The sequence below is a fragment of the Vollenhovia emeryi genome, unplaced genomic scaffold (assembly GCF_000949405.1).
Source record: "Vollenhovia emeryi isolate VEMERY1.0 unplaced genomic scaffold, V.emery_V1.0 DF939122.1, whole genome shotgun sequence".
Classification (NCBI taxonomy): Eukaryota; Metazoa; Arthropoda; class Insecta; order Hymenoptera; family Formicidae; genus Vollenhovia; species Vollenhovia emeryi.
Genome location: NW_011967244.1, coordinates 1,595,365 through 1,618,259, shown reverse-complemented (window position 1 = coordinate 1,618,259; position 22,895 = coordinate 1,595,365). Strand labels below are relative to the sequence as shown.

General features: G+C 36.3%; 2 protein-coding genes across 25 annotated transcripts; one reads left to right on the top strand and one right to left on the bottom strand.

The window, feature by feature from the left end:
- On the top strand, positions 1-5,224 carry LOC105569899. Of its 3 annotated transcripts, XM_012026728.1 has the most exons (6): positions 1-244; positions 349-1,059; positions 1,750-1,908; positions 2,301-3,014; positions 3,765-3,917; positions 4,256-5,224. In XM_012026728.1, exons 2-6 carry the CDS (start codon positions 380-382, stop codon positions 4,296-4,298), a joined length of 1,749 nt encoding a protein of 582 aa, XP_011882118.1. In that variant the 5' UTR covers positions 1-244; positions 349-379; the 3' UTR covers positions 4,299-5,224. The 3 variants fall into 3 exon arrangements, with proteins under 3 accessions (XP_011882118.1, XP_011882119.1, XP_011882117.1); XM_012026729.1 differs by having other exon boundaries at positions 1-1,059; positions 4,470-5,224; XM_012026727.1 differs by having other exon boundaries at positions 1-1,059.
- A 32-nt stretch (positions 5,225-5,256) lies between these two features.
- LOC105569896 (RNA-binding protein squid) lies at positions 5,257-22,271 on the bottom strand. Of its 22 annotated transcripts, none has more exons than XM_012026708.1 (9): positions 21,119-22,267; positions 15,445-15,485; positions 15,067-15,194; positions 14,267-14,413; positions 14,042-14,173; positions 12,942-13,112; positions 10,622-10,693; positions 9,030-9,144; positions 5,257-5,812 (listed from the first exon to the last, which is right to left on the bottom strand). In XM_012026708.1, the coding sequence occupies exons 1-9, from the start codon at positions 21,250-21,252 to the stop codon at positions 5,766-5,768; spliced, it is 987 nt and encodes a 328-aa protein (XP_011882098.1). In that variant the 5' UTR covers positions 21,253-22,267; the 3' UTR covers positions 5,257-5,765. The 22 variants fall into 22 exon arrangements, with proteins under 22 accessions (XP_011882098.1, XP_011882110.1, XP_011882113.1 ...); XM_012026711.1 differs by having other exon boundaries at positions 5,733-5,812; positions 12,942-13,209; positions 21,119-22,269; XM_012026714.1 differs by lacking the exons at positions 5,257-5,812; positions 9,030-9,144 and adding exons at positions 7,375-8,349; positions 13,132-13,209 and having other exon boundaries at positions 12,942-13,056; positions 21,119-21,916.
- Positions 22,272-22,895: the final 624 nt, after the last annotated feature.

Genomic DNA, 22,895 nt, shown 5'->3' with positions numbered 1-22,895 from the left:
CCGTGGCCGCTCTCAGGTTTCTCTCTGCCCATAGCCCAAGCACTTCGCGCGAGCCCCGACAGTCGGGCTCTTGCATTGTATATTACCATTTACTTAAAACTTGCTCGAAAAATTACAACGCGCTAGTCTATAATTCAACAACGTCTATTGGTTCGTCGTGGTCGTGTCAGCTCAGGTTGAAAGAGCTGGGAGCCGTAGCTAGAAGAAGAAGAAGATAGCAAGCACTTGGACAGCAACAGACCACGTTAGGGATTGCCTCCCCAGTTTATATACGGCTGCAATTCTAGAATCATCTGGAAACATTGTTTCATGTTCTTCTTTACGTTTGCCTTTACCTTTTATTTTCAGAAACGCTTTCACGGCAATAAGGAGTGTTACAATGGCAGTGCACGAAGAAAAGTGGTTGTTGGAATTTTTCATTCACACATTTATGTGTCAAAAATGTCCGAAACATTTCATGAATAATATAGAAGATTCACAACCGTCTGTAGAAACACTAACGAAATTAAAAGAGCACTTATTACTTAAACATAAGGAAACATATAATCGTCTGCAAGACCTGTCGAATAAAAATTTGTTGCAATGTTATAATTCGAAATTAAAGTGTCAAAACTGTTATAAAGACTTTGAGAATAACACGGACAGTTTCCAACCGTCTAAAGAAACGTTAATAGAATTAAGAGAGCACTTGTGCAATAAACATAAGAAAAGATATGATCCCGAACGTAACACAGAATATATTGTAATTAAAGAAAGGGAGGTTCCAGTACGTTCCTCTATACTAAAACATTATTCATTATTAAAAGGAGATGTGGTAAAATGCAAAAATTGCTTTCAAATAATTTATATCGGTACCGAGAACACTAGCTCCTGTAGGACTCTATATGATCACTTAGAAAGTGAACATGGGGACAAATACACAAAACAGATTGATAAAAAAGTTGCTTGGTATTGGGACCACATCACAGAATTGGACAAGTTGTATGTGCAATGCAATTATTGTAACAAAAAATATGAAAAATATAGTGCAAGCATGAAACAACACATGAAAATACACAAGTAAGTATAAATAAAAATAGATTACAATATTGAAGAATATAAAATTGATAGTAATGACTTACTCAATAGTCAAATAAAATGTAGCACACCTATTTAACATTCATCTAAGCACTTGCATGGCAATTATTTGTATTACGATCGAAATTACATAGAAATTCCAAACGCAATTCCTATTTTTGGTCCTTATGAATATCAATGAGAGAAATGGGTGTATACAACGGGTTTACCACGTATTCCAACAAATATAATGTAAAAATACGTACAGGTCCGTATCATTCACTGAACAAAAAATCTGGTTGCATTAATTGGAAATCCGGTAGATTCAACCAGTGTCTTATCAACTAATAGGTGACTTTTCTCTACATATAAGTTTATTTAATGAAATTATATCCGACGACTCAAATTTACGAGTACCATGTCCGGCATCCAAATAATTAAAGTGAAAATTATTATAACTGTCGGATAAAAATTATCAAATGTATGGTGAAATATGAGTCTAGACACTTAACTGCATCCAAATCTCCAATAAAATTCTTAGAATAGCAATCTTTTGGCCTCAAAAAGAGTGGCGAGCATAATTGAAATTTCTTTATCACATTTCTTATTTCCTTAATCATTGTTTAATCGTGCAAGATGTAGGATAACTGTCTTAATAATTCAAACATAATCATGTAAAATATCACACTGTAGGAAAACCTGTCCAACTGTACGCATTGCTATGGATGATGTGCATGATTTGATCGATACAGATATGAGTACATCTACAAGAAAAGAGAAAGTTCAAGAAACCTCAGATTCTTTACGTACGGATATGCCCAAAGAGACAGAAGGGACAAAAGTTCTTAACGAGTAATTATTCCTTTGCATTTATTACACAGTACATGTAAATAAATTTTGTGAATTAAATATTATTCAATCTATGCAAAGATAGTACATTCTATATAGTCAATACGTTACGAAAAAAAATTAATTTCGAATTACTAATCGAGTCGCAAACACTTCTATATTTATAAATAGAAATAATTTAACAATAAATGTTATTGTGACATTAAATTCTAATTATTCCGTCACAATTTGCATTTTTTCTCATTCCGTATTGCAAACAGACCCATAACAAGCACTTCGATAGCAACAGTTAACGTTGGGGATTGCCTCCCCAGTTTATATGCGACTGCAATTCTAGAATCATCTGAAAACGATGTTTCATGTTTTTTACATCTGTCTTTACCTTTTATTTTCAGAAACTCATTCTCGGCAATAAGGAGTGTTATAATGGCAGAGCATGAAGAAAAGTGGGTGTTGCAACATTATATTTGCACATATAAGTGTCAAGTGTGTTCTTCACATTTGGTAAATAATATAAATAATTTTCAACCGACAACAAAAACATTGACAAAATTAAAGGAGCATTTATCTCTTAAACATCCGAAAACATGTGATGGCCTAAGAGACTTATCAAATAATCATCTGCTGCAATATTATAGTTCGAAATTAAAATGTCCAAACTGTAGTGCAGAATTCCAGAATAACCCGAATACTTTCCAACCTTCCAATGAAACATTAATAAAATTAAAATTGCACTTATGCAATCAACATAACAAAAAATATGATTTCAAACCTAACACTGAATATAATGTAATTAAAGAAATAGAGGTTCCAGTACATTCCTCTATACTAGAACATTATTCATATTTAAAAGGACGTTTGGTAAAATGCAAAAATTGCTTTGAAATAATCCGTATCTACAAAGAGGACATTAAGCTTTGTGAGATTCTATATACTCACTTAAAACGTTACCACGGAGACAAATACATAGAAAAGATTAGTGGTAAAGTAGCTTGGTATTATCACCACTTCACAGAAATGGACAAGTTTTATATGAAATGCAACTATTGTAAACAAACATATCAAAGGATCAGAGCGTTTATGATGCATAATCACTTGAAAAAACACAAGTAAGTATAAATAAAAAATTGATTACGATATTGGAGAATATGAAATTAATAGTAATTAATTACTTAATAGTCAAAGAAAATGTAGCTCATCTAATTAACATTCATCTAGGCACTTATATAAAAATTACTTGCATTCTGATCAAAGTTGCATAGAAATTCCAATCCTAATTTCTATTTCTGAGTTATTGTGAATGCTATTGAAATGTGTATAGAATTGGTTTACCATATATTTCGACAAATATAATGTAAAAATACGTATGAGTCCGTATCATACATATATATTTAATAAAATTGAATTTTTTATGATAACATTCGTAAAATAGCTTGTATTTTATATCTAAGGCAACATCTTATTAATATTTCTAATTCTCCTTACAATTTCGTTAAATTAGATACATTACAAGCATTTAAAACAGATATTTAAAATGTGCAAGATGCAATTTTTATAAGTATTTATGTTGTACATATACAGACAGATAGTTTATTTAATAAAATCCACATTCGTCGACTTATGTCCACTAGTACCTTGTTCAGTATTCGAGTAATTAATATGAAAATTACTATATTGTAATTGTCGGATAAAAATTATTAAATGTATATAATATAAATTTCGAAACAATTAGAATTTTCTAAATTTTTGAAGAAGATTCTTAAAACGATAGTCTTTTGGCCACAAACAGAGTAGGGTGCATAATTGTAATTTCTTCATCACATTTCTTACTTTCTTAATCGTTCTAAATATCACTGTAGGAAAACCTGCCCAGTTTTAACCATCGATACGGATGATACAAGTATAGATACACATATTGGTACATCTACCAAAAAAAAGAAACTTCAAGAAGACCCAAATGATATACCTTTGGACCTGTCCAAAAATACAGGAGTAACAGAAGTTATTAACGAGTAATTATTTGTTTTACATTCATTACACTTTACATGTAAATAAATCCTGCGAATTAAACATTGTTCTGTGCAAGTATAATTAATATTAAATTATGCAGAAAATTCATATATATTAAACGTTTCATTAAGAATCGATGTATTAATCAGATCGCGAACTTTTCTTCTACTATATTTATAAACATAAATAATTTAATAATTATTACGTTCGTGTATCAAGCCAGAAATAAATCCAATATAAATATTAAATTTTAGTCTTGCTAAAATTTTGCTTATATAAATTCATTAAAATTAACATTTTTAATAATCAAGTAATGTAACATATGACCCTTAACCCTTAGCTGGCACACTTCACCAGAATCATGGCTGGTATACTGGGAATAAGACATGGTACCACAAATACAACTTGCGTACTATAAGGAGGCTTAAATTGGAGTGAACTAGACTTGGGCGTTGAATACCTCACAGTGCCAGCTAAGGGTTAATATTAGGTTCTAATTATACTATCACAATTTCCATTTGTTTTATCTGTCCATGCGTATAACGGACCTATAGCAGGATCAACAACGGACTGTTTTGGATTTAAGTATAAAACGGCGCCTGAAAATGACTGAATAATCGAACAATATAATTATAATATTCAATTCTACTTGTTCCACTAGAATTTTCACTTTCATCATATCTATGTAAACAGATCTATGGTAAGAACTTCAACATCAACGGACTATGTTTACGATCTGAGCTTGATACTTTTCTATGAACATATAACTTGATCTCCAACATTTCAAAATTGCGATATCTTAAGTATACAGAAACCAGGCAAAATAGAAAAATATGATTTACATACAAAGAAATGTATTTCTTTCTCATGTTATATACAACTAATTCATCTACTAACTATTGCACGTTTGACAATTCGTAAACTAGAACAATGCGGATTGTTCGAACGTTCCTAATTTTGCAAACTTATTTTATATGACTCGTGTAATATTACATAAGATATTATATTATAACTCCCATAAACGTAATTTATACAATGTTTAGTATTAATCAATTTCTTGAAGTAGATATTATGTTTATATTTAGTTAACAAGTGACATATGATAAATAAATAGCTTAAGAGACATTACAAAGTGTATGGAAATATGTTTTGTACTCTTTACAGAAACCAAATATAAATTAAGTTTAAAATTACATAAAATATAAGTAAATTCACCAAAACGAGGACACACCTTAAATCATTTAGTTTAAAATATAAATCATTTATTAATGAACCAAATAACTAATAATTTCTGTTAAAATAATAATTCCTTGTTGTTTTGTGATTTTTCTATTAAATCTTTAATTTATACATATATGTAATTTATACCTTAATTAATAATCAATATAGTAATAAATTATTACTATACCTCCTTGAATAATAAAAGGATCACCTTTCCTGCAACTTACCTACACACATTCTAAGCTTTATATTGAAACCATAGATAGAAACCACAAGTAATATATAGAACCCAAAAATATTTGTATAGCATCAGTGCTGTTGAAGTGACGCTAACTGCACATACACCTTTCTGTTAAGTCATTGTTTAAATTTCGTTAGTGATTTGTTTTTACAAATTAACTGAAATAATGAGTGACAAGACTGAAGAAGTATATCGTGATCGAAAGGGAATACGCCATTTTTTACCTAAAAATGAAACTTTTTTTCAAACGTGCACCATTTGTTACAAAAAACGGTGTTTTTAAATTTCCGTACGCACTCCTCGAGCTGATCTTATATAAAACACAAAAATTCTTGGTTTTTAGTCCAACTCCAAAAATTGGAAGAGAAATCTTTCCGGCCGCGGAACACTATCCGTGAGAAGAGGCCTCTCCTTTGCTGAGCTCTGGTTCCGCCACTTTGTAAAAACAATTGCAAGAAAATTTGTGAATACACTTAAAAGTATGCACAATAAAGGTTTTAAACAGATTTTGTATTCCATTTACTATATTTCCATAAAAAAATTGTTAAAATTAAGCTGTTTTTCTGGGCGCTAGAGTGGCATTATCCCTTAAATTAGCATAAACACACGCGCGTTAAATAAAGAGAATACTTTTTATTAATGGAAGTAGCAATATCTTCTGCTATTATAGTGAGAGATCTTACGCCACGAGAAGTTGAGATACAAAGAATCGATAGAGCACGGATTGAAACGAATCTCCTCTATCTCCGAGATGTTCAATTGTTCTTCAAATGTTGGAATTAGATTGAGCGATAAACGTCATATAAGGATGTAAGAACGTATTACGATGAGCAACGCGCTTAATGCGTTTCTCTTGTTTCGAACTGAATTGACGAAACTTTGTCTCTCGCTGAACTCGGAGAACACACTGTCTGATAACTTAGCCGCCTTGCGCTTGGATAAAAATGCAAATCGGCGCACACAGTTTGTGATTAAAACAAAGAAATATCATGGTTTAATTTTAAATATATACATTTGTAAAATACGTATTTGCATTTTTCATGGAAGGACGATAAAATGACAGTTTCAATGTTATCTAAAAAAGTTCTAAAATTAATTTGTCTAATCCAACATTTTAATCAATTAAATGAATTCAGTTAAAATGCAATTGCTATTAATGCGCGTGTACGTTAAGTGGGGAGTAGACTAATCTTAACCGGACGAGATTAGTAGTGCTACTAATTAGAGAGCGTGTATCTCCAGCTCGTTCATCTCGAGAATAGTGATCTCAATGACGCCTTCTCGTGTTTCAATCACTTACCAGCCTCCGCTTTCGTGAATCGAACGTACACTTAAAAAAATAAAAATTCAAATCATTTAATTCAGATGCTCAGTTTGCAATTAAAAACTCTTAAAGTCTTATTCGGAAAATAAAGTAATAACAATTAGTTAAAATCCATTTGCGATAAACATAAATTTCTCGTTTCTGCTGAAGACAAAATAGATCCACCTATCAACAATTAATAAGTTTCGTATCAATTAATGTATTTGACTCAACTATTAAGAATATTCTTAATAGTTCTCAACTCATTATTAGTTGACTCAAAATTTCGAGTTATCCATACTAAACTATTATTCAGGAGTGTCTCGACTAGAATTCAGTAAAATATGAAATATGTGTAATTACGAATAAGACTAACAAAAATCTTCATTTATTTTAAACTATATTTAAATTGCACTCATTCACGTTTATTATTTTTAATTTTGACTATAATATTTCCAAAGAAAATGTGCGGCAAACTTCCATTTCCTATTAAAAACATGTCAAACATCTCATCGTGAATAAAAGTTCAGGAAATTGCAGGATTTGGGATAGATGCTTATTAATGGTGATACTAGGGAATGTTGGTGTATATACATATATATGTATATACATATATTGTGTGTATAGATGTATGTTTATATATATATGTTTATATATATATAAACATTATTTTAAATAAATCACTAACATAAGATCACTCTTTAAAGTTATATTATGTAATACTTCAGTGACATAAGATCAGAACAGTATGTACTCGGACAAAAATACATGATTCCAATATTGTATGCTCGATACAATATCGTCTGTTGTACTTTAAAAATTTTATTGTGACATCTTCTCGCCGTATTAGAATGAACTTGTCGGTATATAAATATAATGTATATACGTTGGTTCTCTATAATCGAGCAGGATCCTGCTGTAGCACATGCTAAATGTGTAATAGCGAGTTTGCAATGCCGAGCTTGCATACGCGTGTGTTACGACGGAATCGGTGGAGCATCAATTCTATTAATAAGTCTGATAAATTCCTCTTTATGCGTGTGTCAGTCTTTTATTCAAATCTAGTGTATAAATGATGATCTCTACGTTTTTCAGACAAATCTTGTGTACATGTCGTGTTTAATAAAAAGAAAAAGTATTAAGTTGCCATAATAGGAGGTCACAGAGCAAAACTACAAATGTATATATATGAGAGATATATTATGTACACAAAACGAATTTATTTAATCCTATTATTATATCTTACTAATAAGGAAGAAGTAATCCTTTGTATTATTTCACACGGTCGTTATAAACAGCTCGATTTGTTTTTTTTGCGCATGCTATGTAAAAGATACATCGCCTGCTCACCCATATACGATGGTTTTTCTTTTTCCGCCGTGTCATCTTGTACAAAAAAAATTAAAATAATCTACCACTATACGTATTCACGATACACGATGCGTGTGCACACGCACATGTAAATGTTTTTGTGTGAGTTGAAAAAAGCAAGCGCGTATTGTATATACAAAAACAAAATCAACAAAATATTGGAATACGATTTCTGTAAATTTTTATGCTATTCGAGTCCTGTTTTTTTTAATGCTGGCCGATGTTGATGTATATTGAATGGAATGATTGGACGAGTTGTAATATTGTGATTGTAAACGGAAACCGCGGCTTGCGATACCTGCAAAGGAGAGAAGTGCTTTAGTCTTTCCACTACTCATATTGCACACGTATCGGCTGATCTCTTTCACAAGGACGTATCTCAATTTTACGTAATTTCCAGTTTTTCTGCTTAAATGCTCATTCTCGTCCAGAGATCAGTCGGTATGTCTTATATCACACAAAATTAATTTATTATGAAGCTAATGAAACATAATAAATTAAATATGAACAGGGTGTATAACAAATAAAACATGAAATAGAAATACAAGTGGAAATGATAGTTGAGACATAAAAGTTAGTAAAGCAACGTGTTAGATAGTCTGTGCTGTATACGCAAAACGTAGGATGTTAAGTCGAGATTGTGTAAGCAATTACAAATTGTGAATTGATTAAAAACAACAATAGTTTTAGGTCTTTTCAAAAACTTGAAAAAACTTTACTCATATAAATAATTGTTCGTAAATAGACTTCTTAAAAATTCGAATAGAAAATTGAAATACACATTTTATCTTTTGCAACTATTTTATTGTTTTAAATCAAGATTTTAGATTTTTTTACCAAGAATACAAAATTTATAAGAATCTGTGGACTGTTTTTTTTTTAAATATAAAATCGTTACTTTTGCAAACATAAATCTCCGAGTGATTTAGTGCAGAGGTGGAAGAGTAAAAGCAGTAGGGAGATTGGACAGTGACTCACCGGCAGTTACAATGCGAATTGCATTGCGGTCATAAATAAGGAGATTTCCTTTATTAATAGGGTTGGTGCCTCTGACTCTGACGACCCCTTTGCTTGCCACCGTAGCCTGAACCTCCTGGAACATACCCACATGGCACGTTGTTAGTCTAATCGTTCCGCTCAGCTGCATACATCACTCGTTTATCTTTACAAGAGACTAGGCGTATAGCGTAAGATCTAACGCATTATGTATACAAACTGTACAAAAGCTACAAAAGAAAACGACAAGTTGCGAGTACTTATTTAAGAAAATAACAGATATATATGAGAGAGAAAGCTATAGTGTATCTACGTAGAGGCTACAGGCTAAGGTAGTAAGCTGCAGGCCGTGTAACTTATACTTTTCCCATCTTCCTTCATATTTCTAGAGCTATAAATAGCTAAATGTAGGATAACATTCCATTGAATAGACGGTTAGCTCTTGTTAGACGGTTCCATTTATAAAAGAAAGATATGTAAAATCGCTGAGTACAAAAGAAGTTTTCAGGATTACTCATGGTTAATCAAAATTTATGCTTCATAATAAAACAAGAGTGGTAATATTAATTACATTCTTAAATCAAGTCACTGACTTTACGAACGTTATAATGGTCAGTTGGAAAATAAGTGGCAAAAGTGGGCGATCGTAGATAATTTACAGTGTCGTAATATATTGTAGAATTATATGGTATATTATAATTGGCTCCCCAACTATATCAGGGCGTCTATTCATTTCCCGGACAAAAATTCCCTGATTTTCTAACAATAAGTATTTTTAGTGAAACTGCCAGGCAAAATTATAATAGTTTTTGACAAATTTAATTATTTAATCGTATAGGATTGCACTTATCTTACATGTATCCCATTCATATTGTGAACGAGATAAGAATAATCATAAAGAGAAAACTAAAAATTGTAAATTTTCAAATAAGAAAAACGGTTTTTACAAAAGATATTTTATATATGTTATATCATTTAAAAGTTTAGGTTTATTTTGAAGAAATACAAGAGAATAAAATTTGAAATAGGATGCTTGAAACATTCGTTATCGCTTCCCAAAAACATTTATAAGTTTCCTGTCACTTTGTTACTAACTTGATTGCTCGGTTAACTGTCGATTGCTCACAAAATACAAAATAAACAGGCAATTTCAACAAAAATTTCTTGACAATTCAATGATTTTCCAGACAGAGGAGAATTCCAGGTTTTTTTTCCGATAGACACCCTGTATATGTCAGACATAATTCTACTATCTTTTTTGGTGCATGCAACCGATATTTAACTCCTCTCCCATGTATTCATTCATTTTCTCCACACATATACATACTACATACACATTGTAGAGCAAATAGTATAAAAGGCAGAAATAAAAGTAGGTGTTCGAGTGAGGGACGGAGAAACGAAGGCTTCGAGTGACGCAGGAAAGTGACGGACAGATGAATGTAGCCAATGTATGAGAAGAGATGCGTGTGTGAGCGACAATTCAATCGGAATGCCATTTAAAATCTAACGATACGGATGCGGGGAGATATGTAAATGTAAAATATAAAAGAAAGGACGCTACAAATGCGTACCTTTACCGCGTGCGCCACCGCGCCCGCCACTGTAGCCACCGTCGTAATTACCACCGCCATAGTTGTATCCATCTGCGTTTCATGGAACACACGGTATAAAGAGACAATAGGATCAGTTAGCGATGTGCGCCGATTGTTCATTTCCTCTTACATTAAAAGGAAAAAAAATCTATGCATGTGGCGCTCGAAACAAAAAATGTTCAATGAAAATTATTTTAAGATTACTTACAAGTTTTGTTTATTGATTGTACTGTAACGCTATGTTTTGGTATTCTACAATCTATGTAAACGAAAGATAGTTATATCTTCCAGAGAGTTTTCTCATTTCCGGTCTCTGATCGTAAGTGCAGTAGTTTAAAACACGTTATTTTGATCAGTTTGCATGAATTTAGAAATGACATGCGCGCGTAGTTAGAATTTGGAAAAAAATTTATCATGCTGAAAATGGCTTGTCCTTGTTCCAAAAAGAATATGTTAAGATTAAAATCGATATAGCGTACCGACCAAAAAAATACACACGACATAATCTCCCTACAAAATCAAAGAAATTAAGAATGAAATAATTTCTATGCATAATAAATTGTAAAATTTTGGAATTCCAGTTGGGTACAACGGAAGGACGGATACAGAGATCAATTCACGCTTGTATCCTTTATCAAACATAAAAAGAGAAAATACATGCCCCGATAAAACACATCTCGGAAATCATACGAGATGCAAAGTAGTCATATTGCCATAGCACGTGTCTAGCCTTCGCGGTTTCGTTGCGGGTGAAATGATCGTTGAAATGTGAAAGAAACATGAGAGAAACGTCATGCGTGTGAGGAGGACGTGGCAGGATCAAAAGCGGGATCGAAGGATACAATCTCATACAGCGTAGTGTCATATATATATATAGCATTGCTTTAACCCATTAACTGCCAATTTTTAGTTTTAATCAACAATTACAAAGATGATTAATTATTTATATTAAAAAACACTAAGGTTGATCCACTGCGGTAGTTAAGGGGTTAATATTTATGTTACAGTACCTATACTTATATGTTACACTATATAATGTTACAGTGATTGTGCTAGATTCCTCAAAGTTAGTGAATTCAGTGGAACTCACAGTAAGTACATAAAGAAAAAGATATCGGGTCGTATCACTCAATGAAAGTATTCAATGTTAATGGGTCATTACATCCGTTATTTAAAACATCATGTTTGTATAAAATAATTGAAATGCAATGGAAAATTTTGTTTAAACACAGCACTTGCGTTAACTGATTATAACATGTGTGATAATACGACCTTTTTATTTTGATCGAGACGTTTAACATGATTATTACTTAAGAATATTAAAAAATTGAGTGATATAAAATGCAACGTAAGCAGGATATTTTCTGTCATCATATACACATTTACTGTAACCCACTACGTTTTTCTTATGTTAACTTTGTTAAATGCATATTTACAAGTGCATATGTATGTAAAAGTTAAATATTAGTAGGATTTTAAGAAAACTATACCTTAACAAATGATTTAAATTATTCATAGTGCAATAAACAAGCAATTTTTGGAAGTAGATCTAGAAAATAATTCGCATTATGTTCTGTGCAGTCATTCAGTGCCGATAAGCGAATCTGTTATGGGTCACGTAATATGATCTGAAAGAACATAATTCGAAAGATGTTTACATGAGTTGAAGTCACTGGTTTACATTGATTACACATACCGATGATAAAGTTAATGAAATCATTATCAGTGTCATTTTGTTTTATATCTATAAAATTAAAATTTATATTAAGACAGATCAGAATTGTTACTCATTTGTTCATAAACCAGCGCTCACATTCTCCTTCTTATGCCTAATATCAACTATTATATAATTCAACACCTAGTGTAATACATACATAAAATTTCTGATCATTCCATTTCTCGTATTATAGAGCAACACAGATTAACGAAGCGGACAATATAAACTCAAGTTATTCAATAAAACTGAAAAGTTGGTATACACAAAGGATGTTGATTAATTACAGAAAAAGATAAAGAAACGTTAAGCAATCTGGATACGCGACGGAGGAATTAAATCAGACATAATATGCACATATCTTTCTCAGGTGTCTATAAGAATTTTTCACAATCGTCTGCCGAATACACTGGGACGGTAACAACGGATAGCCTACCGTTAGATTATTACTTGTTAACGGATTATCATTTCTCTTCGTCGAAAGAAAACAAGAGACACGAGAAAAAAAGCGAACAAGAATCCCGACAGTAATCGGCAACGTGAACCGATTCTGCCGTCGATTTTAGTAATAGTCAATGAAATTACCGTATCCACTGTAGTCGTAGCCGCCGCCGTAACCTCCGTACCCACCACCACCGTAATAATCGTATCCGCCGTATCCATCATAACCGCCGCCGTATCCTCCCTGGCCGTAGCCGCCGCCGTAACCGCCGCCATAACCGCCCTGGCCCCACCCGCCTTGACCGAAACCACGGCCTCGACCACCCCTGCCGCCACGACCGCCACGACCACCAGGTCCACCGCGCATACCAATCATTCCGTCAGGTTTGGGCGTTGCTTTCTTCACGTCGACCTATTTAACATTTCAATTATCGTAACTAATAAATTAATAATACACTTAATTAATCTTCTCTTAAAGTAAAATAACTTGTACAATTTAATTCGACTCAACTACATTCGCGGGGTAAAAGTACAGTCATCATCATAATAACCGGCTCTACAGCCCCAAGTTAGGCTCTGGCCTTCACAACAAATTGCCATATTTATTCCTATTTATTATTATATCCACCCTCGACATTTATTACTTCGAAACAAAGTAAAGTGTAATGACTCCTTTGCTTGTACACAGCCTATTAACATAGCGATATTGGCCAAACGAGCGATATGTGATTAATGGAAATTGCGTGAAAAGGTATGGACTTGCAGTTTGCTTTTGCTATAATTATTTGCGCCATACTTTTTATATGTATTTAAAAAAATAGTGTTAAGTTATGTATGTTTGCAGAATACTTGAGAAAAGGGTCCGAATCCCGGACCAAGACGTCGTTAGTTTTTTAAAATAAAAACATTGGCAGTGTAGGTCGTTTCAATAAACTATCACTAAATATTTAGTTTTATTCTTAAATAACGACATATGATTAAGGCCAAGTTTAACAAGGTATTAAAATTATTTTACTGAAGAGTATATGATTACATTTGGACTTTAGGATTGCGTACGCGTTTCGGTACACAGTGCTTTTCATCAGCGCATATAGCTTTTTCTTCATCGCTTTAGATAAACATAAATTTTAATAAACATAAACAGTAGATTTCGTATGTACTAACTTGGAATATTAAAGGTAAACTCTAAAAATATTTTATTGAAGCTCCGTAACCTTCAGTTTCATGAATGTTCATTCACTCACCTCTTTACCATTTATCGTTTGTTTTGAAGTCTTCAATAACTCATTGACTACTTGCTCGGATTCGAAAGTGATGAAGCAGAATCCTTTCCTCTGGTTTTTGGTTTTATCAAACGGCATCTCTACCTCAACGATCTGAAAGGTTACCAGACGTTTCGCATGTCAATAAGAATGCTCGTTCCAAAATTACATTTAAGTTACAGTATGCAGAAACAATGAAATACTTACTGTTCCAAATTGTGAGAAGAAATTCTTGATATCGTCGTCAGAGAGTTCAGTCGAAAGCCCGCCGACGAATATCTTCCCATGTCTGGCTTTCGCCTTTTTAGGATCAACTTTTTTGTTGTTGATAACATGGTCACCAGCGGCCATAATCTGCAAGATTATTTTATCCTTTAATTTATTTGACGAGATGACAATTTATACAGAAGATTTGTTGTAAAAATATCTCAGAGACAAAAATTTCGTCACGTGCTATCAGTAGCAGAACTGGTCACATATCATCATTTTATGTACGCAACTCGTAATACATATAAAAAAAAATTTCACGAGAAATGTAAAAAATCGCGCCAACCGCACAAACTTCAATTTGCTTTAATTCAACTCATATCCGCCGAGACAACTAAATTTTTTAAAAAGTTTAGCAGGGAAGAGAGAGATAGACAAGTGTTAATTTTTTTAAATACGAACTCCCTTTTCAAAGAATTAATTAAATACAATAAATATATTAATTTTTATGCAGTTTTAGAGCCTTTTTTCATTCTGAAATAATTTTTACGAACTTATGTTTAACAAATATATATATATTGAATTATCTATGACAAAAACTTGACTAAGTTCTTAAGTTCCTGGTAAAATAATATTTTTTTAAAATCAAATTAGTATCTGAGATTTCGAGACCTTACAAAGATTCGGCTTCGAGTTCCGAGGATTTAAAAACCAGAGTTCGACTCATCTCTAGCAAAAATTAATCGCGACGTAAGATCGTAGTACATTTTCGTATCGCAATAATGTACAAAATTGAATACCTTGTCGAGAGATTCGGCCTTGGCGAAGACGATAAAGGCGAATCCTCTCGATCGCCCTGTATTCGGATCTGTCTTGACATTGATGCTCTCAATATCGCCATACGCACTGAAATGCTCTCGCAATTCCTCTAAAAATGCACAAGACGAAGATTTTCGTAAGAATTTCTCACGAATCACAATTCGAATTATTTTTAAAGACTTGAATTGTATAAACAATGTTGCTCAGTAAAAATTCTTTTCACATGACAATCGCCATCCAAAGGTGTCCTAAGAATAACATCACTGCTAATTTCGCGCGTTTTACTTTATTGCTTTCTATCGTTTGAGTGAGACCGCGAGTAGGATCTCTCGTATAATTGAAAAAAAAAAGTTACTCACTGTCCGTCGTTTCCCAGCTTAAACCGCCGACGAATAATTTCCTGCGAAAAAAGAGAGGAACCGTTAAAAACCAATAGAAGCGAACGAGTCAGGCGTGCTCGTCTTAATTCTCTAATTAGTATTGCAAAACCGAAATGTCTATAGCCAGAAATTTACGGTTTAACATCTAAGTTGGATTCGTTTATTCGGGCTTGCGACGTTGGCAAATTCTCAAACTGTCTGCAACTGCGCGCAAAAAAGTTTATCTGCAATGAAAACGGACAGAGGATAGCGTGATTGGCGAATGCATTTTGGGGCCTCTTTCGCAAGTGACTCTTACAAGTTACGCAACAATCATGATCGCTACACGGATATGTGCAACTTGAGGAGATCAAGTGCCTCTCATCGTCTCGTATCGTCGCGCGCAATTCTTTCTTTCACTCTCTTAACACCGACATGCTAAAAAAAGAGAGAGGTGATGATGATGATAATAAGAAAAATATAGTGAAGTTTGAAAATACCTATCGTTCAGAGAATCCTGGTTAGCCCCGGCCGACCTGCAAAGCAACGGAACGAATTTATTTCACTAGATGAATCTCTCGAACGTGTCAATTAATATAGAGAATATAAGAGCGAAGCGAAAATTTGACTTCCGACAAAGAACGAAACGATTCCACTTTTCGTTATTGAAAAGAAAAAAAAAGGAAAAAAAAGGTTGTGCCGACTTGACCCCTGGAAAGACTGCAATCAGTGTTAAGGTATGAAAAAATTGAATGCAGACGATGTTCAAGAAACGTAACAGACCTGTAGTGTCATTCGCAAAAGGGGCACTGGATCGACTATCGAGAAAGATCGATATAGGCAGGGAATTTTATTTGATAAAATATCGCACATATGTAAGACTATGTATAATTATATATATATATGTATAATATCTACGACAAACAAACGCACAAGTTTAATCTACAGCTAATCAGATCGCCTAGATCGTCGAAAATTTAGAAAAGTCTTCTTACAACGATAAACATAATGATTACAGTACAAAGCGATTACAAGGGTATAGAGTATCATTCCTAGAATAAACGAGAATTGATAAAAGGTAGCTTACGATATATGCATCTGTCCTTTGCATAAAGTTACGAGAAACAACCATGAGAGGAACTGCTTTTCACACCGTAGAGACCTTAATTCGAACGTTCAATTGTAAGAAAAAAAAGATTGAAAAGAAAACTTGGAAAAAAATATATACGTGTAAAAAAAATCAATGCATCGAGACAAGGTACTATTTTTCATCGACGTTTGCGTGAGAACCCGAGCAATAGTTACAACTCCAGTCGACATATCACAGCTGCTCCTAAGGGAAACAAGAGTTTAATTTTTCCAAGTGTTAGTACTCTGATCTCTGCAGATTGGCCCAAAGAATATGGCATATGCTAGGATAGACTGCAACTCTATATCGAAAAGCTAAAAAGATTGTTTTAAAAAAGATTACGATTCAATGACAGACGAAACTCTTGCAATACTTTCGATCGATATATCTATGTGCATACAATATGGGATATTTATTTTATATATTTATATATGTGTTTTATATATATATTTATATATGTGTGTATTGTCTCTTTCACATTCTCTCTGTTTCTCTCTTTACAACGCTTGACAAACTGCGATGCAAGAATCGTTCTCTGATATTATATACTTCCGTTTCTTTTTCTGCACTCTAAACGAGCTGCAAAAGCTCGGTTCTGTTTTTTTTTCTATCTGGCTCTGACTTTGTTTCTGGCAGTGTTCGAAACACGACGTAATTGATTTACTTATTATATCGGACTCTTTATTTTTTATTTATGGCTGGTGATAAATACCGTTGGCACCAGTCACTCGCCGGTAATCAGTTGTTGGTCGGGTGACGTTTTCCACCTGCGAGCCGCCCGCCATGTGAAAACCGTTGTTGATCACCTGCAGATCAAGCCACATAAACTGGGGTTAATGGCGTTTTCCGACCTACCGGAGGCTTTCGCATTTTTGTTTTTTTGTCCCTATGATTTTGCGCTCTGGTCACGCCCAAACAGCGCATTTCGGAACGGAAGTTACTCTACCGCGTGACCCAGCAGGCAAAGTATTCGTGTCTGTGCCGAGAGACTTATCGATCGGACTGAAAATTAATTCGAGTTCCAGTGCTCGTGTTCACGACGGTACGTGACGGTACTTGTGAACCTGACGTGGACTTGACTTCTCGCAATAATTCGGACTCGGAAATCACTGCATAAGGTTTTTTTTTTCGAGATTCACGTCGATCCCATCTCAATCGTGAGTCAATTGTTTACCAGTAATTCAGCTGCAACGAACATACGAAGGATAGAAGATTCGGCTGGCCAAAAAATGCTACTCGAAACTTTAGGCTCTATAAAAATATCATTACGGATTATTATTCATTCGTTCAGCAAAAACTGATATCGACTCTGCAGAATCCACAATTTCTCTCTTTATCGATTAGAGAACTATAATTAACTAGAACAGGGATTAAAAAACACAAGGAGTTTGTACACAAAATTACGATGAAATCTCAAAACAGATAAAAAATGTATACCTCTCGCAACAACAGCACATACAAAGTTACAAGCTAGACGCCTTTGTTATGTCCTTCTCACACATTATTGTCTTAAATTATTCTTGCGTAATACAGGCATGCAATGTCTCGTTCCAACATTCGGTTACTACAGGTAACGTTGTGGCCGAATCAGGCTAACGATTGCCGATTTGGATTGGATTGGCGATTGACGATTGTCCTCTAGCCAATGAGAGCAGAGCAGCGATTAATCGGCTCTCATTGGCTCGAAGACAGTCGCCAATCGCCAATCCGAATCCAATTCGCGTCGACAATTGCTAGTCTGATTCGGCCTTCAGACACTGTGGAGCGCCGGCGTTCGGTTCTCTGACTTCCGTTACTTCGTACATGAAACTCGTGTCCCTCGCGACATATTTTCAGCCACGGACAGGTCGAGGTACGGAGTCGTGGACGGAATAGTTGCGACACTTTTTCAACCAGTTTAGAAACACGAATTCAGATTCGGAATGAGACCCACTACCTTCGCTCGTGCGCAACAGTTACGAAGCTAGAAACACTCAGAAAAACTTGAGTGGTAAAGGCAGAAATGCGCGAAAAAAGTCAAGCAGCATGGCAGTCGACAGTGTAAGCGGCTGTTTTTAAACTTGAGTAACTCCGAATATTTCAGTTGGTTGAAATTCTTGAGCTTTTAATCTCACTGCTTAATTGTTTTCGTGTGTTTAGGCCTGAACCAACGATAATCGAGAATGTAAGCAGCTATTTTGAAACTTAACGCTGAAAATTCCGATTGGTTAAAGTTTTCGAGTTTCGAGTCTCATCGCTTAAGTTCTTTCGAGTGTTTGGGCCTGCACCGACGATAAATCGAGAATGTGAGCAGCTATTTTGAAACTTGACGCTGAAAATTCCGACTGGTTAAAATCAAGGGGTAAACTGCTGACCAAAATCATGTACACCAATACCTGTTAATGCCCGGCGGACGTTACTTTATCTTATTATCTTATTTTATCTCTTTAGATTTTTATAATGCCTCAGCAAGGCCAAATAACACCCACTAACGCCAAAAAAATGCTAGTGATGCCTAGTAACGCCTTCAGCGGTTTACCTCTCTCGGTTAAAATTCTTGAGTCTTACTGTTCAAGTTGTTTTTCGTGTGTTTCCAGCTTTATGATATCGTCAAATTTCGACAAATGTATAGCATAGTATAGTAGTATGCTCAAGTTTTCATTTGGAATCTAAATACGCGTTTCTAAACTCATCTAAAAAAAAGTGTTGCAATCACCTCGGCCACGGCTATACAGTATACATCTCCAAATTCCTATTCAGTAATGCGATATTAATGATACCGGCTGCGAAAACGTGACGCTTAAATATAGACTAACAATATTTGTATCTCGTTTTACTTCATCAGACAATTTTACTCCAATTATATATGAACGTAGAATTTGAAGATTACGTCCGCTTCTTGAATGTTACACCCTGAAAAATTTCACACAACTTTGAGATTTAAATAATCTACTTATCTTACCCTTCTCTCTCATTGAAAGAGGAATGACGGTAAATTAGCGTGAAAATTCGCAAAAATCCAAAGCTGCGGGTGTATAATAAAGGGCAAGGCAAAAATTTACAACAAAAAGAATTGAATAGAGAGAAAAACAGGCGCAAAATCATCTCGATAGGCGAAACGCTGCGTCGAGGGAGAGGAAAAACTAGCACGAGCGCATAGTAATTGCAAAATATTTACACAGCTAGATCTCCTTCTGTGTCTTTAACGGAGACCGGACCGAAAAAACCGGCGTCTGGTCAAACTCATCCAGCTCGAGATCTCGTTACGCTGAAAAAGTGGAGGGAGGGGGGGGGAAGGCGGGAAGGGAAAGAGCAGCGCGAGACAATGGCGCCCAGACAGCGCATCGCGGCGCAAAATGGGACATTCCTCTCTTTCTCTCTTCTAACATATTTGTCTTGCAACCAAAAAAAGTATGCTCCGCGCGAGACGTCGTCGCGCTCGCTCGGTTACTCGAGCCGCGAGCGACTCGCTCCTGCGCGCCCGCGAGGGACAAAGCTTTCCATGTGCTCGTAACGGAAGTGACGAGCGCGCCCAGAGCTGCGAGGCGCGCGCGAGGCCCGGTTTCTCGCGAGACGCGTGGGTTACGAAAACCTGTCGCAAATCCGTTGACGAATTGGCTAAGGCCCGAACACGCGAAAAGACTCGAGGGAAATGACCAATGGAGGCCCAAACACGAAAGAACTTGAGCAGTAAGATTTAAGGGAAATGACCAACTACTGTCGATAACGTAAGCAGCCATTTTGATATTTAGGCAACGCTGGAAATTTCGATTGGTTGAAATTCTTAAGGTCCGTGTCCACGATGCTAGAACTCGGTCCAAGCTTTAGTTCCGAGAAACGTGTAGGCAATCAACTTGCAGCTATTCCTATCAAAGCTGCAAGTTGATCGCCTATACATTTCCAGGAACTAGAACGTAGTTCTGACATCGTGGACACGGGACTTTATTGCTCAAGTCTTTTCGTGTGCTCGGGCGTTTAGATCAGTCACGCATTTTGCGCACTTCCGCGAAATACGCCCCACGCGGATGCCGACTGAGACCGCCGGCTCGTCATCATGTATCACGTAGTTTCTACTGCGCGTCTCCCTCCCCCCCCCCCACCCACCGTTTCCATCTTCTCTCTCGCGAGGCCTCGGGCGCGCCCTTTCCGGATCCGCAGCCGGCGCCTCCACTCTCGCGACCGCCATTGCTAACCGCCGGCCTCTCTCGTCAATGGGTCCTAATCGCGAGCGAGAACCGCCGAAAGATGGGTGTTCACGTGCGCGGCGCGCCGCGTAGGAGCGACGAGCCCGTGTGGTCGGCACGCAGGCGCTCGTCGTCACGTCGATGCGAACGGATTACGTTCCGCGGCGGACCGCGCGCGCCTACGCCATTTTGTGGAACGCGTGCATGCCGCGCGCGCGCGCGCGCGCGCCGCGGCGTCACGAAGTTGTCGCCGGTTCGCCGCGCGATCGCCGGGCGGCCGCCGACGCGACCGGGATGCGGCAGAGCGATCGCGCCGACCGGGACAATCGACGAGCTGCGGCACGTGGCGAACAAACGAGCGAACAGGCGGGGCGGGGATTACCTGTCTTCCTGAGACTCTTGGTTGTTCTCCGCGACGCTGCTGTTCTCGCCGTTGTTCTCGGCCTCGCCGTTCTGCTCCGCGAAGTTCTGCTCCGCGATGTCCTCGCTGAAGTCCTTGCTCTCCTGATCGGCCATCGCGCCCAATTTATCTGTCGACGCGTAATTACAGGACGCGACTTACGGCGCAGTGCACAACCACGGGAGCGCGATACACTCGAGCGACCTCGCCGATTGCCCGAATACACCGCCGTACCACTCGACCGCCGAACGGAGAAGGAAGAGAGCGTCGTCGCGCGCAGCCACGGAGGCCCGATTCACGCGCGAGGCATCTCGGGACGCGCGACCGTCGCCGACCAATCGCGTGGCGTCGCTCAGGCCCGTCCGACGCGCCCCCGGCGCCCCCGCGACCCAAGCGCGTGATCGTCAGTCTCGGTGCGCCCAGGAGTGATTTCACGCGACCGCGACGTCCACATGGCGATTGTGTGGCTGGATGTAAAATGATATCTTCAGCGGACGCTCGATTTTGATCCCGTGATCGTTTCCTACGCGAATGGGAATGCGAGTGTCTTCATAGAACGCTAGCTGAATGAGTTTCATTCATGAATGTAAACAGCAACAACTCGCGAACTTGATTCAGCTCCAACCTCACCTTTTGCTTTGGCTAAACTCGATTGTTGAATCGCTTGTAAAAGTAGCACGCGATGAGTGTTAGGACCAATTAGTAAAGACTAATTCACGCATATATTTCAATTACTATTCAGAATTGATGTCTTATTATGTATTTTTCCTAAAGCTGTTAAATATTGAACATTTTTTAAATTAATATCTAATGAAATCTTGTTGAACTGAATTTGTTTATCAAGATTTTTTAGTGTTTAAATAGAAAGTAAACCTCTTTAAACGGAATGTATCTCATTGTCGGAAAAGAGAGATTTATCATTAGCGAAATCTGTAAACAGCTACATTATGCAGAAGCATGTATTTTGAAATAAATGGTTTTGAAATAAATGTTGCATAACTATACTTGTTAAAAAATATAGCAAATAGTTAAACGAGGGTCCAAATAAATCTGGTTCTTACGTCCCTGATTGCGTTCGGATCGATGGCGAGAGGATGCGTCATCGGTGGAAAGAGGAGGAGTGGGGAGGGCGGAAAGAAAGGAAGACGAGACGGATTTAGCGGCACACGCATCGAAAATTTCGGTCATGCGACGCGACTGGCGGGAGGCAGGGTAGCCAATAAGATCGCTGAGAGTCATTACTTTCGGCCGTTGACCAATGAGAGATTGCCAAGGATCCCGCTCAATTTTGCTGCAATTTGCACGCCCGTATTTATCTCTTAAAAACTAATAAGATAATATTTGAGGTACGAGACAAGCAAATTTCATCGCGATAGATCACTGAAGCGACCGGCCATTCGTAATTTATTATTTGTCGTTTCGTTTGTGTTAACTTTAACAACATATAAATTTTACCTACCATTACAGGGCTTATATCATAAGTCTACAATTAGTTAAGTTTCAATATTATAGTATAAAAACTTTGTTTAATTTACCTATTCCTGCTAAATGCCGGGTGAAAAATAATTAATTACAAATAAACGAATGACTCACAAATCTTTTCAATTGCACTTCAAAACACCTTCATAGGAAATACAAACGACTGCATGAGTAGTTATTTAAAAGTATGTTCATTTCCGGTAAAGTGCAAACGAATCCGCATTAGTGCCATAGCGCTGGTGTTGGTGCGGATAATGCCATCTGTATGAAATTCATGATA